The sequence below is a fragment of the Periophthalmus magnuspinnatus genome, chromosome 3 (genome assembly GCF_009829125.3).
Source record: "Periophthalmus magnuspinnatus isolate fPerMag1 chromosome 3, fPerMag1.2.pri, whole genome shotgun sequence".
Classification (NCBI taxonomy): domain Eukaryota; kingdom Metazoa; phylum Chordata; class Actinopteri; order Gobiiformes; family Gobiidae; genus Periophthalmus; species Periophthalmus magnuspinnatus.
The window spans coordinates 1,143,487-1,159,104 of record NC_047128.1 but is presented as its reverse complement, the minus strand read 5'-3'; the positions used below and the strand labels follow the sequence as shown (position 1 = coordinate 1,159,104).

Sequence of the window (15,618 nt, the reverse complement as noted above, 5' to 3'; positions counted from 1 at the left end):
TCTTTGGGCTTCAATCATGGCTCCACTTTATGAAGATATTGTGAAAAACTCATGTGACTTGTTTATTTAAACTGACAGAGAAGATGGTGAACTTGGCTCCAGTTTTTGTTTGATGTGGACAGGCCCAGTAATGACAGAGACATGAACCATAAACCAGGTCCACACATCTGCATCTGACACAGAGAACTCCACCTGAGGATTCTGACCTGTCTCAGGTTAAACTAGACAGATTCTTACACCACACAGTTTGTGTTTGAACTTCTGTCTTTTATTTGTGGCTGAAAACACAATAAGACTCAAACTTTACATCGTTTTACATGAGTTCATGGTTTAGTTTCTTTGGTGTCGCTCTGGTCGATTTCTCCGAGCTGAGGAAAGGTTGATAAAACCCAATGTACTGATTACTATGGTCTACACCACTGTGTCTCCTCCTCCTTCTTATTTAACAAAAACGCTGCCTCAGAACATAAAGATACAACATACTTTCTTATGGGAGTATTGAAGTAGCACATATACAGACTGTACTTACTGCATGTGGAGTTTATGAGTTTGTAAAGTTCATATTGAACACAGTGGTTTGTTCAGTACAGACACGAGTGTGAGGCTGATGTCTGCAGTTTGTCTTTGAGAGGAAATAACACATTAGAAAAGAAATCTCTGCTCAAATCAAGTCAAAATAAAATCAACATTTACAAAGTGATTTTTGTACAGATTTGTTGTATTTTACTCAGAGGAGGGTGAGTCTGTCGGACACAGAGACACTGAGGAGTCAGGACAGAGCATAAACCCAGGGAGCAGAGTCTCAGTGAAGGTGGTGTTGAAGGTGTGGAGGTGGGTCAGTTGGTCAGAGGAGACTGTGTAGAAGGACAGAGAGCCAGCAGGACAGTCCACAAACACTGAGACTGTCCCAGAAGAGGAGCGGGGCTGAGGGAGGAAGGTGTGTTTGTTATTATGACAAACAGAGAAACCACCTTCAAAACACACCAGACTCCAGGACTGATCATTGCGTCCAAACACACCGTCATAACTGTCTCCTTTCCTTCTGATTCCTCTGTAAGACACTGATATATGAACATCTCCACTCCACTGGACCTCCCAGTAACAGCGACCAGTCAGACCAGTGGAACACAGAATCTGAGTCCAGTGGTCAAATCTGTCCTGATGATCTGGATACGGCTGCTCCTCTCTCACACGTGTCACCTTCTTGTTGTTGTCAGACAGTTTGAGTTTTCTCTGAGCTGTGTTTGGATCCAGAGTGAGATCACAGAAATCTGATGGAGAGAAGACACAACACAGCAGCAGTTAGTCCCATGTGGAGACACACATTTAATGATTTTATGATTTTGCTTGATGCTCCTCCTGTGCTCCTCCTGTGCTCCTCCTTTGCTCCTCCTTTGCTCCTCCTTTGCTCCTCCTTTGCTCCAGCAGCAGTAGTTCTGATAGGGCTTGGTGCTCCTCCTTTGCTCCTCCTTTGCTCCTCCTTTGCTCCAGCAGCAGTAGTTCTGATGGGGCTTGGTGCTCCTCCTTTGCTCCTCCTTTTCTCCAGCAGCAGTAGTTCTGATGGGGCTTGGTGCTCCTCCTGTGCTCCTCCTTTGCTCCTCCTTTGCTCCAGCAGCAGTAGTTCTGATGGGGCTTGGTGCTCCTCCTTTGCTCCAGCAGCAGTAGTTCTGATGGGGCTTGGTGCACACAGGGGCTGAGACATGTGGCTCTGTGTTTCAGGAGCTTGTTCACAGCTTCTGTCCTTTTGCCAGTGTTTGTGTGTCTGTTGTTGTTCTAGTGATGAGGAGGAGGCAGCAGAGGAGCTCAGAGGAGAACAGGGGATTGGTTTAAATCCACTGTCTCCAGAAGAAGAATGAAGATCACTGTTGTGTTTGAGCTGAAACATGAGTGCAGTTACACAGCTCCAGACTGGACTCTTCAGGATCTGCTTCAGGAGTCAGTCGTGGACACAGCTGTGGACCTCACAGTCTGAGGCCACACAACTATATATATTCTATGTGAGGTCCATGGAGCATTTTATACATTTAAATAAGTGTCTGTTTCAAATTGAGTTAATTTAACACTTACACTTTCTGAGTCCTGGTGATAACCTCACAGCTCCAGCACGGTCCAGTCTGAAACACACGACATCAGACTGAAACACACGACATCAGACTGAAACACACGACATCAGACTGAAACACACGACATCAGACTGAAACACAAGACATGAGACTGAAACATGAAGTCGTTTTTAAATGTCATTTTAATGGTGCATTCACACCGGGGCATCAGGGGCGTCGATTTCACAGGCAAAGTCTAAGGTGGGCGCGCGTCTTGGAACCCCACGTTTTTGCAGCGTGTTTTCAAGAGTGGTGCAAATTTTGAGTAACATGGCGTGTCTTGAGCGTTCAGGCGTCAGACACTTTGGTGCACGTCCAAAGCGTCAAATACAAGAGTTGAAAAAGCTAAACTTTTGGTGTTTGATGCACAACATCAAGCAGATTATGCCCCAGTGATTTAGCAACGTCATTATCTGTAAAAAGGAGAAAGACATCAGCCACAAACTAGCAGCAACTTAATTATACCGGAAGCACCAGCTAGCTTAAAGGCTAGCATAAAGGCTACCATAAGTACAGACCCAGACACAGCACAGAGCCAGTCACCTCCGTTCATGGTTTCATGTAATAAATCCTCTAAAGTCACTCTCTCAGCCTGGATCTGCAGCGTTCACGAAGACACAGGGAAACAAAACATCGAAAGAACACAACGGATGTCCACAAATGCAGTCCCACTAGAGGCGTCAAACTAGAGACGTCAAACTAGAGGCGTCAAACTAGAGACGTCCAACTAGAGGTGTTCAACACCTTTTTGATGCCCCGGTGTAAACACACTTGAAGACAGGTTTGTTGTGATGTTTTTCTCAGCTCTTCTCTAAAGCAGTGATTTGAATTGTCCACATGTTTGTCTCCTCCTGATGCAGCCTTTATATTCTCCATGTTCACTGCTGCTTTATTTTGTCTTTGGAAATACATTTCACTTTATAGACTCAGGTCAAAGTTCATATCTCTGCTCAGACTCTAATGACAAACCCTCTGTTTTTTTAAAGTACGATATTATGTAAAAGTGACTGTCTATTTTTGAGCAGAGAACAGCATTAGAACATGGAGCTCACAGTTTTCTTTCATTCACACATGTTAACACTTTATTATTAGCCTGTTACATCTCCAAAGCTCAAAATGCTCTGTTCCACCTTGTGATGTCATGAGGTGTTACTTTTAAGTGAACAGCTCCTTTTACCTTGAGTTCAGTAGAGATTGGACATTCCAGGACTGAAATGATCCAAATGATTCTATAAATGAAGGTGTGTGGAGTTTAAAAACACAGTGGAGCACTTCCTGTATCACCACATGATGACATCACGAGGTGGAACAGAGTGTTATCAGCCTAAACCTGCAGAGTTTGTGTGTTAAACATGTTTCACTTTTGTTTTTTCTCCATATAAATCACTTTCCATCACAGGCAGAGCTGCAGAGCACAGGCTGTTGTGATAACGACACTTTTACAATAGATTATTGTGAACTTTACGCTGACTAGTTTGGATACGTCTTTACGCACACATGCTCCACACTGTGGATATGTGGATAACCCACATTCATTTGAGAAAGACGCTTTCTCTGAGGAGGATGTTGGGGGAGGTTGGTTCATTTTATCTGTTTGTCTTTACACAGACACTGCAGCCTGTGACTGGATTTATCATTACACACAACACTTTGACTTTGAGACACAGTAAAGGCCCCACACTGGAGACTTGATGTGTTTTCAAGTTTCTTCAGCACTTCTGTTTTACTGGTAAGATACAATGCACTGTTTGGTCACATGTAGGACTGTGGTAAAACGTGAGTGTTGTGTGTGCAGTAAAGTGTGTACCAGACTTTACTGCACAGTCATGGTTCATATTGTGAGCAGCTGTGGTGCTGTGCTGCAGAGATGGCTCTGTGTATGTGTGCTGTGGGTAGATTTGCTTTTTCAAGACGGTGTTACCAGGAAGAAAGAAGGAGGAGTGGGTGTAATGGGGGAGGTGGGGTGTAGCGGGGGTTGAGGGACATTGGGGGTTTGAAAATACTGCCTTTTGGGCAGATGTGTTTAGTATTGTACATCTGCCCAAAGTGTTGTATTTAGTACTGTACAACATTTTGGACAGATGTGGTTGTTTTAAATTTGGTCCAAACCTGAGAGTGTCCAGTGCGCAGTGGGGGTCCTCCTGTAGAGCAGACAGGAGCTTTACTCCTGTGTCTCCTGGATGGTTGTAGCTGAGGTCCAGTTCTCTCAGATGAGAGGGGTTGGACCTCAGAGCTGAGGCCAGAGAAGCACAGCCTTCCTCTGAGACCAGACAACCTGACAGTCTGAGGACACATATTATTGGAATCAGTCAATTCATTAGTAAGAGTCAACCTAATTAGACAAATAAAAAGTCCCATATGTTACTTTTAACAAATGTTATTTTCCAATGCAACTACCATGTAATAATAATAATAATAATAATAATAGTGAGAAGTGATAATAGTAATAATAGTCAGTAATAATAGTAATAATAGTGAGTTATATTAACCCCTCTGACCTGAGCTGTTCCAGTTTACAGTGAGGACTCTTCAGACCAACAGACAACATCTCCAGTCCTGAGTCCTTCAACTCGTTGTGACTGAGATCCAGGACTCTCAGACTAGAGGACTGGGAACTGAGGACTGAGGCCAGAGCTTCACAGCTTCTCTCTGACAAGTTACAGCTGCTCAGTCTGTAGAGAGAAAACATTGTTTACTTTGAAATTGAATCAAACCATCCTTTGTTAAACAAAGGTTACTCACAGAGCTTTGTTGGAGACCTTGACCACTGGCAGCAGCCTCAGGAGAATCTCCTCTGAAGCAGAGTATTTACTCAGCTCAAATTGGTCCAGAACGTCTTCTGATGACAGTAAGATGAAGACCAGAGCAGACCACAGAGCAGGAGAAAGTTCACGTTTAGACAGGTGTCCTGACCTCAGGATCTGTTGGATCTGATCCACCAGAGAACGGTCATTCAGTTCATTCAGACAGTGGAGCAGGTTGATGGCCCTCTCTGCAGTTACATCCTCACTCAGCTTCTCCTTGATGTACTCAGCTGTTTTCTTATTGATCTGGGAGCTACTTCCTGCCTGTGTCAGCAGACCTTGTAGATGGCTCTGATTGGTCAACAGTGAAAGACCCAGGAGGAAGCGGAGGAGCAGGTCCAAGTGTCCATTTGGACTCTGTAAGGCCTGGTCCACAGCTGTCTGGTAAAACTGGACTGATCTACTGTAAAAATAAAAAGATTTTTGTTTCACTGAGAGCAGGTTGATCCCAGTGTTGATGAAGGTCTGATGGACATGAAGCGCAGCCAGAAACTCCTGCACACTCAGATGGATGAAGCAGTAGACCTTGTCCTGGTACAGGCCTTGCTCCTCGATAAAGACCTGTGTGAACACTCCAGAGTACACTGAGGCTGCTGCAGCGTCCAGCCCACACTCCCTCAGGTCACACTCGTAGAAGATCAGGTTTCCTTTCTGCAGCTGCTCAAAGGCCAGTTTTCCCAGAGACTCCACCATCTTCCTGGTCCCTGGAGTCCAGTGTGGGTCTGTCCCAGATCCTCCTTCATACTTGATGTTCTTGACTTTGGCCTGAACCACCAGGAAGTGGATGTACATCTGAGTCAGGGTCCTGGGCAGCTCTCCTCTGTCTCTGCTTTTCCACACATGCTCCAGGACTGTGGCAGCAATCCAGCAGAAGATTGGCATGTAGCACATGATGTGGAGGCTTCTGGACGTCTTGATGTGGGAGATGATTGTGTCGGCCTCATCTCTGAACCTCTTCCTGAAGTACTGCTCCTTCTGTGGGTCAGTGAACCCTCTGACCTCTGTCACCATGGAGACGCACTGAGCAGGGATCTGATTGGCCGCCGCAGGTCTTGTGGTTATCCAGAGGCGAGCGGAGGGAAGCAGGCTCCCCCTGATGAGGTTTACCAGCAGCACGTGCAGTGAGGTGGACTCTGTGGGGTCGGTCAGGGCCTTGGTCTTGGTGAAGTCCAGAGGAAGTCTGCACTCGTCCAGACCGTCAAAGATGAAGAGCATCTGGAGGTGTTCAAAGCTGCAGAGTTCTGTTTGTGTTTGACTAAAGAAGTGATGAACAAGTGTCACCAAGCTGAAGCTTCTCTCCTTCAGCACATTGAGTGCTCTGAAAGTGAACGGGAACAGCAGCTGTATGTCCTGGTTGGCTTTGCCTTCAGCCCAGTCCAGACTGAACTTCTGAGTGAGCACTGTTTTCCCGATGCCAGCCACTCCCTTTGTCAGCACTGTTCTGATTGGTCTATGTGTGTGAGCTGGGCCTTTAAACATGTCTTCACATGTGATGGGTGTCTCTGCTGGGTCTGGTTTCCTGGAGGCTGTTTCCATGTGTCTAACCTCATGTTCCTGGTTGACCTCTGAAGACCCTCCCTCTGTGATGTAGAGCTCTGTGTAGATCTCATTCAGAAGGGTGGGGTTTCCTGCTTTAGCGATGCCCTCAAACACACACTCAAACTTCCGCTGCAGGTTAGACTTCAGCTGAACAGACACATAAACAACAAATAAACAACACAAATGCAGTCAGTTTCACATCTGTGTAGAACAAGTTCTCATTCATCTGAACATTTACAAACTTTAGTGACAGACCTTAAATATGGAGTCCAGCTGTGTCTGATGGTGCTGACCACTGGAGACCTCTGGACCCTGCTGCTCCACTCTGTGAGAGAGACTAAATCAACACTTATGTATGTGTCAATTGTTTTATTCAACACTTGTGGAAACTCACGGCTCTGTGGAAAAAGCAATAGGATTTCCCATAGACATGTCACTCCTGAGGGACTCACAGATTGGACCAGGTTCAGACGGAGGATGTTTCTGGTGGATCCTGAGACACAGAAGAAAACACACTTCAGTCACAGTGACTCTTCTTTACACTTGTGTTCACCTCAGTCCAGAATCCATCATCACATACAATGTAATTTGGTTCTGTTTGTGGTTCAGTTTTCACACAGTCAAAGACAAACAACTGTAGAGACTGTTTTTATAAAGTTGTCATTAAGATTGTCCACATTGTTCACCATAGTGTTACCGGGAGTATACTGTAGGGGTCGCTGCTGTCAAATTCTGTTCTTTCAATTCAATTCATTTTATTTTTGTAACGCCCAAAATCACAACAACAGTTGTCTCGAAGGGCGTTCATGTTTTGGTTGATGGTGGAAACCGGAGTACCCGGAGGAAACCCATCCAGACACGAGGAGAAACATGAAAAACTCCACACAGAAAGGCCTGGCGACCCGGGGATCCAACCAAACCCTCTTGCTGTGAGGCATGAGTGTTGCCACTCAGCCACCGTGCTGCCTTCTTTACTACATACAGTCTGTACTGCACTTGCTATTGTTCACTGATAATAAATATCTTGTGTTTATTACAAATGGACTGGTGATTGTGAACACACCAATGTCAGAAGTGAGAAACATCACAGACTGAACAGACAATGAAGACAGTTGGAGCCAGGAAAACTAAAGAAAGAAAACACCTGTGTCCGTGTGTCCCACCTGTGTCCCACCTGTGTCCCACCTGTGTCCCACCTGTGTCCCACCTGTGCCCGTGTGTCACACCTGTGTCACACCAGTGTCTATGTGTCACACCAGTGTCTATGTGTCACACCTGTCCCATCTGTGTGACACGTGTGCGTGCCTCTTTTGCTGCTCTTTGGCTTCTATTGCCTGCCCAGCAGCATTCCACTCCTGTGTTTATCTGCGCCTGCGTGTGTGAGTGTGTGTATGTGAAACGTTTCTAAAAAAGAATTGCAGTTTTACCAACATTTTACTATTTTTCCTTGTCCATAAATGTTGTGAATTTGAATCGTCTCTTGGTCTTAAATAAATCTGACCTGTGCCTTGGACTTAACATTTTTCATTCTCCAGGTGAAATTCCTGGAGTGACATTGTTGGATATTTATTATTAAATTATTTAAAGTGAAGATGGAATAAATGTTCTTCTCCATCGCTCCTGCCACACGACAATTACAAGAAAAGACCAGAGAAAGTCCAGCATTTCAAACTGTTCACATCCAGAGAAACATGAGCAACGCAGCAAGAACAAGTCTCTCCATGGACCAGCCCCAAAGAACATCTGACATGAGCCACATGAACCATCTGACATGAGCCACGTGAACCATCTGACGTGAGCCACGTGAACCATCTGACATGAGCCACATGAACCATCTGACATGAGCCACATGAACCATCTGACGTGAGCCACGTGAACCATCTGACGTGAGCCACATGAACCATCTGACGTGAGCCACATGAACCATCTGACATGAGCCACATGAACCATCTGACACGAGCCACATGAACCATCTGACATGAGCCACATGAACCATCTGACACGAGCCACATGAACCATCTGACACGAGCCACATGAACCATCTGACATGAGGAGGACCTCAGGGACCTGCAACCTGCTGGAGTCCTTCTGTAGACCTGGTTTAGACCTAAACGTGGGGAGTCAGTGTTTCATTTTTCTGTAGCTCAAACGTGGAACATTCTTCCTGAAGATGTGACTCAGGCCTCTGCTCTGACAGTGTTTAAATCCAGACTCAAATGGTTCTGTTTATCTGCTGTGACTGAGAGGTTTTATTCAGCACTAAACTTTTATTATTATTTATGTTTTGTTTGTTTTGTAAGTTTAATGTCTTTCTTACTCTCCAAAGCTTTTTGAATTACTTTGTGTATAAATTGTGTTATTTGTCTATTTGTCTGGGCCATAACAGTTTTATCTGAATTATTAAAGTCTGTAGCTTTTTCCTTTTCCTGAAAGAAGTTTGTCGACTGTTGTCTCTTTTCAGAGTCTATTTTAATTCCAGTTTCAAATCAAAAGTATCTCTGTTGGAGAAACAGTCGTTAAAGTCATGTGACTTGAGCAGGTCCAGCGGGTGATGGGCCTGGACTAGGATCTCATAGAAGGACTTTTGTAGGACAAAGACATAAGTGTGTTGCATTTCCTGCTGCTGAGACGAGCATGAAGTTCCTGCTCACAGTCACAGAGATCATTTAATAAAAAACAAGTCATCCATGTCATTCTAAAAAGGCTGTGAACATAAAGTCCTGACATTATGAGGTGAGTCTGACTTACTGTGGACCATGTTCTCTTTTAAAATTAACCCCTAGTCCTTTAGAGTCATCACTCTTGAATGAGACGGCCCTGGCCCCAGGAGCAGGTCTGTGGACACAGATGGAGCAGTGGCTTTAGTCTGAGCTCTGACATGGAGAACAGTGGTGGAGTGTTAGTGATCCTCTCTTACCTGTGAGCTTTTATAGAGGGAGGGGCTCCGTCCTCTCTGGTCTCTCTCTGATCCATGCTCAGTCCAGGTTCATGTGATCTCAGACCCTCAAGAGGAGCTGACGCATGAAGTCCACTGCAAAAAGTCCACTGCAAAAAGTCCACAGCAAAAAGTCCACTGCAAAAAGTCCACTGCAAAAATTCCACTGCAAAAAGTCCACTGCAAAAAGTCCACAGCAAAAAGTCCACAGCAAAAAGTCCACTGCAAAAAGTCCACTGCAAAAAGTCCACTGCAAAAAGTCCACTGCAAAAATTCCACTGCAAAAAGTCCACTGCAAAAAGTCCACAGCAAAAAGTCCACAGCAAAAAGTCCACTGCAAAAAGTCCACTGCAAAATGTCCACTGCAAAAAGTCCACTGCAAAAAGTCCACTGCAAAAAGTCCACTCTAAAATCAACCATATGTAAACATTTAAATCCAGACCATATTTTCTACGACACAAAAAGGCCTCACAAGAACAAGAACCATTCCAGAAATAAATATAAATAAAAAGGCCACTTCAAATGTAATAAAATATTAAATAATATTTTACACTTCATTCTGTGACTTTTTCATTTCTGGTAGAAATGAAAAAGTCACAGAATGAACCAAAAGACACGACCAAAACCAAAGAAAGTCTCATTTTAGTTGAATCCACAGCCCGAAAGTCCAAATCAGTGCCAGGAGACGATTAAAGCAAATCTTAATAAATATGTGTGAAATAAAAGTCATTTAAAACCATTGAAAAACACAATTATGTCGATTCAAGAACAAGGAGTATAACCAGGAAATAAAGAAGGAAAAAAACAAGAGATTAATCAGGGAATAAACCGGACTAACTCAGGTCTGAACTAAATCACTATTAAACCAGATCTAAAGTTTAGAACTAAACCAGGACTGACCAAGGACTAAACCAGGACTAAACTGTGTTAAATAGAATCAAACTAGTGAAACCTGTGCAGATCTGAAGAGTCCAAAGTGTCTTAGAGAAAAGTGCATAGCTGAATATTGGGTGTGTTTACTTCCTACACACACAGAGCTGCTCCTCTATTGGCTGCAGTCCAGGTGGGCGGGACTTGACCTGGCTGAGGAGGCTGCCCCTGAGCTCTGTGTCTGTGTCGGCCTCATTAAGTCTGATACAGATGAAATGAGCCAGGAGGACACAAAAATGGAGAGAGAACTAAACCAGGTCTAAACCAGGTCTAAACCAGGTCTAAACCAGGTCTAAAGACAAACTCTCCATGATCTGTTTACTATTTACACCCCTGTTATCTACAGCTGGGGCCAGTCCAATACTGACACTTGAAACTACTGCATTTATACTTCATGTTCTGTGTATTAAGACCAGTGACTGTTCCGCTTTTGATTCTGTGACTTTGTGTTGGTTAAATCAACAGTTTTGATCCTGTGAGGCGACTGCTGCTGTGATTTAGAACTGTACAAACATTTAAAAAGTCAATTTAATTAAAGTTATATTAACAGTGAATATCATGGTGATCCCTGTCCAATGTCCTGGAGGAAGACAAGTCAGAGGAAGACAACGCACAAGTACAACAACAACCACAGCAAACACAGCTCCACCTGCACGAGCGGAAGAAGAAGACATGGAGAGAAAGAAGAAGCAGACGACACAGAGAGCGCAGTGGACTGAGACACACAATAAAAAATAAAAAAAACATAGCTGTGAAGCAAAGTGATGCAGAGGAAGCTCGGGGATTGTCTCTGTCTGTTCTCATCTTGAATTTTATGATGAAAAAACACAAATAAATAATAATCATAAATATCCCTCCATTTTCTTCCACTTTATCCAGCTCTGGGTCTGAGCAGGGAGACCCAAACTTCCCTTTCCAAACACACTTCCTCCAGCTCTTCCGGAGGGATCCCAGCCCAGAGACACAGCCTGTGCCCCATTTCGCCAAATGCAAAGAAGTACCCATCGAAGTACCCGGCCAAATATATGTACTCCTCACTGTAGCCACCATCTTGCCGAAATGGGACAGGCCTACACCATGGAGCACACTTCCACCGCTGTCTTTGCGCGCACGTTATGTACGTTGTCCGTTGCTTCATTGTTCACTTTATCTGTGGAACTCATTAAACTCTTCTGACTTTATGTTTCAGTCTCTTGGTCTTTGACGGTTACACCAGAAACAAACGTTCTTACATTATTCTTATTATTGCATTAATAATTTATAATGATAATAATGCCTTAATCTTCTTCTTATTGTCTGTGAATAACTGCAGATTCCTTTATTCAATGTAACTCCTGCTTTTTATTCAGATTTAACAGTTTCATGTCGCTCTGTTGTAGGGGACGTAAACCAGTACAAACATTTGAACGTGTATCGCACAGCGCACTCCATTTTCTTCTCTTTTTTGCGTAGGCGCAGTGCATGATGGGATATAGCGGTGCATGAAGTCTGCATGGACACACACTTCGGCTAAGGTCGATCTCCACATTTTCGTCCGCATTCGTCGAGTGTGTTGAAATGGGACAGGACTTGTCGCGCTGGAAGTTACGTAACGCCCTTCGATGCACACTTGGAATGGTGCATCTAAGGGCATTTTGGCGAATTGGGACACGGCCGTAGTCCCTCCAGTGTCCTGCGTCTTCCCAAAAGAACTTGCCTTCTAACTCCTTTGTTGTTGTTTTTTTAACTTTGTGGACAGAAGGCCACAACAAAGATGAGGACATTTTCTACACAAATAAATCACGTGTAAAGACAATGTGTCCTTATGCTGAAGACGATGGTATCATGGACACTTCCCCCGTGCTGAAATCCTCTGGAGGACAGCGGGTTGTACTGGTGTGTACAAAGCTTTGGTGGACAATGTTTATGACACAGGATCCTAATGACGATGTAAAAGGTCAGACCTAGTATTTGGGAGCTTTTCTTTCTTGTACAAGCTGCCGTTTAACTCCACCATTTGACGATACTACAAACTAAACCTGCTGAATCACAGATAACAGCCTGAACTGAACTCCACCCCCCATTTAAATATATTTAGAGACACTTTACTGGGACAAGTGTGAACATGTCTCCCTAATATTAAAACATCTGCATTTATGACCAAAACCTGGTTGATGTAGTGCTCATGGTGATCCCAAGAGGGCAGCACCTGTCTACATGGTGCTACAAACTCCAACGTGACTCTTCTTTTGGTTAGTGATGGGCTCAAAAAACTAATCCTGACAGCTACATTCAGTTCAATTCATTTCAAGTGTCAAACCAGATTTAGCTGCTGCTACTTTCCATCTCTAGTCCCAGGGCAGGTGAACACACAGTAAGATCACATTTCATTACAATTACATAAGACTCAGTTCAGTTCAACATTAACTTAAAACAATAAAATGTCCCAAGTGCAGTACACAATATTTCCTACAGTTAACAGACAAAAATCATTATGTGCAGGTTTTTACAGTGAAACAGAACAGCACAAATGAACCAGACTGATGTCGACACACTTATTATCAAAATCAAAGAGTTGATAATAATATCCACACTTAGTCACAGTATGCAGGCTCCATGTTTTGTTTGTTCATCACCTCAGCATCCTGTGCCTTTGTTCCTTCCCTGAATACCAACCCCTGGGCTTAAGATTCCTGGACAATGCCACAGCCAAAGTGCATCTTTGAGCTCACACTCAGCAGGGCTCGGCTGCAGCAGCCGGTGCAAGGACAGGAGAGGATGACCGCCGAAGGACGTTACTGGAGAACAGCGCTGCCTCACTGGATCCTTTCCGCCTTCGACTTCATTCAGCGCCGCTGCCAGCTGTGCCAAGATGAGGATGGCAGAGTGAAACTTTCCATCCCGTTGGGAAACTATGAGATCGCAGTCGGGAAGACTCGGCAGCTGCCTGCACATAGACATGAGAATGCCCTCCTCTGGGCTTAAGAGTCCTGGACAACTGCGCCTGCTGGAACATTCACCAAATCATTTGCAACATAAGTGTTCAATATGTTTGTAAGCAATAATTAAATAATAAAGTCAAATGACACTGTTTCCCATTTCTCAATGTTTATAACAATAAGAAAACTCCATCCATCCATTTTCTTGTAATTATCCATGGCCGGGTTGCAAGGGTAGCAGTCTAAGCAGGGACTCTGCAAGGGCAGCAGTCTAAGCAGGGACTCCCAGACTTCCCACAGCCCAGACATTTCCTCCAGCTCCTCTGGTGGGACCCTAAAGCGTGCTTAGGCCAGTCGAGAGACATAGTCCCACCAGCGTGACCAGGGTCTTCCAAAAGACCTCCTCCTCGTGGGACATGCCCAAAACACCTCCATAGAGAGGTGTACAGGAATAATAAAACTGGATAGTATATTTTCTAAAAGCACATTTTTATAACAGTACTTTGAGCTGAATGAATATGGTTGATAACATTGAGTTCTAATATTTTAAGGTTCAGTCTGGTTTATGTGTGAGTGGCCACCCCCCTTGAATCCCTTTGCCATAAAAAAGCAAAGGTTGACTGCTTATTCGCTCTCTCTTCTCCTACAAAAAAGTAGGCATTTCCACCCGGCCCATTACTTGCGCAACCCACAACACATGTGTATAGCCACTTCAAATACAGTAGAACAATTCCAGGAGGTTAGGCTGGCTCTGTGGCTTAAGGCTTTTACTCTTGCCTCTGGAACAAAGGGTTGCAGGTTCGAGACCAGCTCATGGCTGAGAGTAATCGAGGATGTTGGAGCTCCTGTCTCTCACAGCACTTCCCTCCAGCACAACGGCGTGCTTTCCTCCGTGTAAGCCGAGCGGGGCCAGATTTCTGCTCGTCTCTGACCGACAACCTCAGCGTGGACGACAAACCGACCGGTCGACCCAGGATGTGGCTCAAGTCAAAACGCTTCAGAGTGTGGGCCTCCTATATTTCGGTCCTGGTCAAAGCAGAAAATATGAACTATTAATGATGATGGTGTCTAATGTAAGATGAGAGTGAACAACATCGTCAGAGTTGCTGAAACCAAACACTAGCTGAAGTGAAGAAAGCATCAAAAAATCTGCTGTGAAGCCAAGTCCAGGCTGGGAGCGCGGGGCACTAACCGCTGCAGAAGCCACAGTGCAATCCAACAGCTGAGGTCCTCCACAGAGTCTCAGCCTCCTGTGCCTTTGTGCCTCCGTTCAAGGGAGGAAAATTCAAACTACTAACAGTGGTTCGACAATAAAGTTCAGAGCAAAGACAGCCCTTCACTGCCTGAGAGCGCACTCAAGACTCAAATCTGAAGAAGTGAAAAAATCTGCTGTAAAAACAAAGTCCGATCAGGGAGTGCACGGCCAACACCGCTGCTGAAGCCACAGCCAAAGTGCATCTGTCTCGTGCCCTGTGAAACATCAGCTGAGATCAGGAGGGGATGGCAGCCCAAGGAGGCTACTGGAGAACCGAGATGTGTCAGCGTATCGTGTCCGTCTTCGACTTCATTCGGCGCCGCTGCAGGCTGGGCCACAGCGAGGATGGCAGACTGACACTGTCTATCTTGCTGGGCAACTATGAAATCACACTCAGCAGGGCTCGGCTGCAGCAGCCGGTGCAAGGACAGGAGAGGATGACCGCCGAAGGACGTTACTGGAGAACAGCGCTGCCTCACTGGATCCTTTCCGCCTTCGACTTCATTCAGCGCCGCTGCCAGCTGTGCCAAGATGAGGATGGCAGAGTGAAACTTTCCATCCCGTTGGGAAACTATGAGATCGCAGTCGGGAAGACTCGGCAGCTGCCTGCACATAGACATGAGAATGCCCTCCTCTGGGCTTAAGAGTCCTGGACAACTGCGCCTGCTGGAACATTCACCAAATCATTTGCAACATAAGTGTTCAATATGTTTGTAAGCAATAATTAAATAATAAAGTCAAATGACACTGTTTCCCGTTTCTCAATGTTTATAACAATAAGAAAACTCCATCCATCCATTTTCTTGTAATTATCCATGGCCGGGTTGCAAGGGTAGCAGTCTAAGCAGGGACTCTGCAAGGGCAGCAGTCTAAGCAGGGACTCCCAGACTTCCCACAGCCCAGACATTTCCTCCAGCTCCTCTGGTGGGACCCTAAAGCGTGCTTAGGCCAGTCGAGAGACATAGTCCCACCAGCGTGACCAGGGTCTTCCAAAAGACCTCCTCCTCGTGGGACATGCCCAAAACACCTCCATAGAGAGGTGTACAGGAATAATAAAACTGGATAGTATATTTTCTAAAAGCACATTTTTATAACAGTACTTTGAGCTGAATGAATATGGTTGATAACATTGAGT

At 44.9% G+C, this 15,618-nt stretch overlaps 1 protein-coding gene across 1 annotated transcript; it reads right to left on the bottom strand.

Annotated features, from left to right (window-relative positions):
- Nucleotides 1-228: 228 nt before the first annotated feature.
- LOC117389192 (NLR family CARD domain-containing protein 3-like) lies at nucleotides 229-10,355 on the bottom strand. Its single transcript, XM_055229201.1, has 10 exons — nucleotides 10,333-10,355; nucleotides 9,363-9,490; nucleotides 9,194-9,280; nucleotides 6,840-6,938; nucleotides 6,701-6,770; nucleotides 4,845-6,592; nucleotides 4,601-4,774; nucleotides 4,212-4,385; nucleotides 2,068-2,114; nucleotides 229-1,271 (listed from the first exon to the last, which is right to left on the bottom strand). The coding sequence occupies exons 2-10, from the start codon at nucleotides 9,416-9,418 to the stop codon at nucleotides 724-726; spliced, it is 3,003 nt and encodes a 1,000-aa protein (XP_055085176.1). The 5' UTR covers nucleotides 9,419-9,490; nucleotides 10,333-10,355; the 3' UTR covers nucleotides 229-723.
- Nucleotides 10,356-15,618: the final 5,263 nt, after the last annotated feature.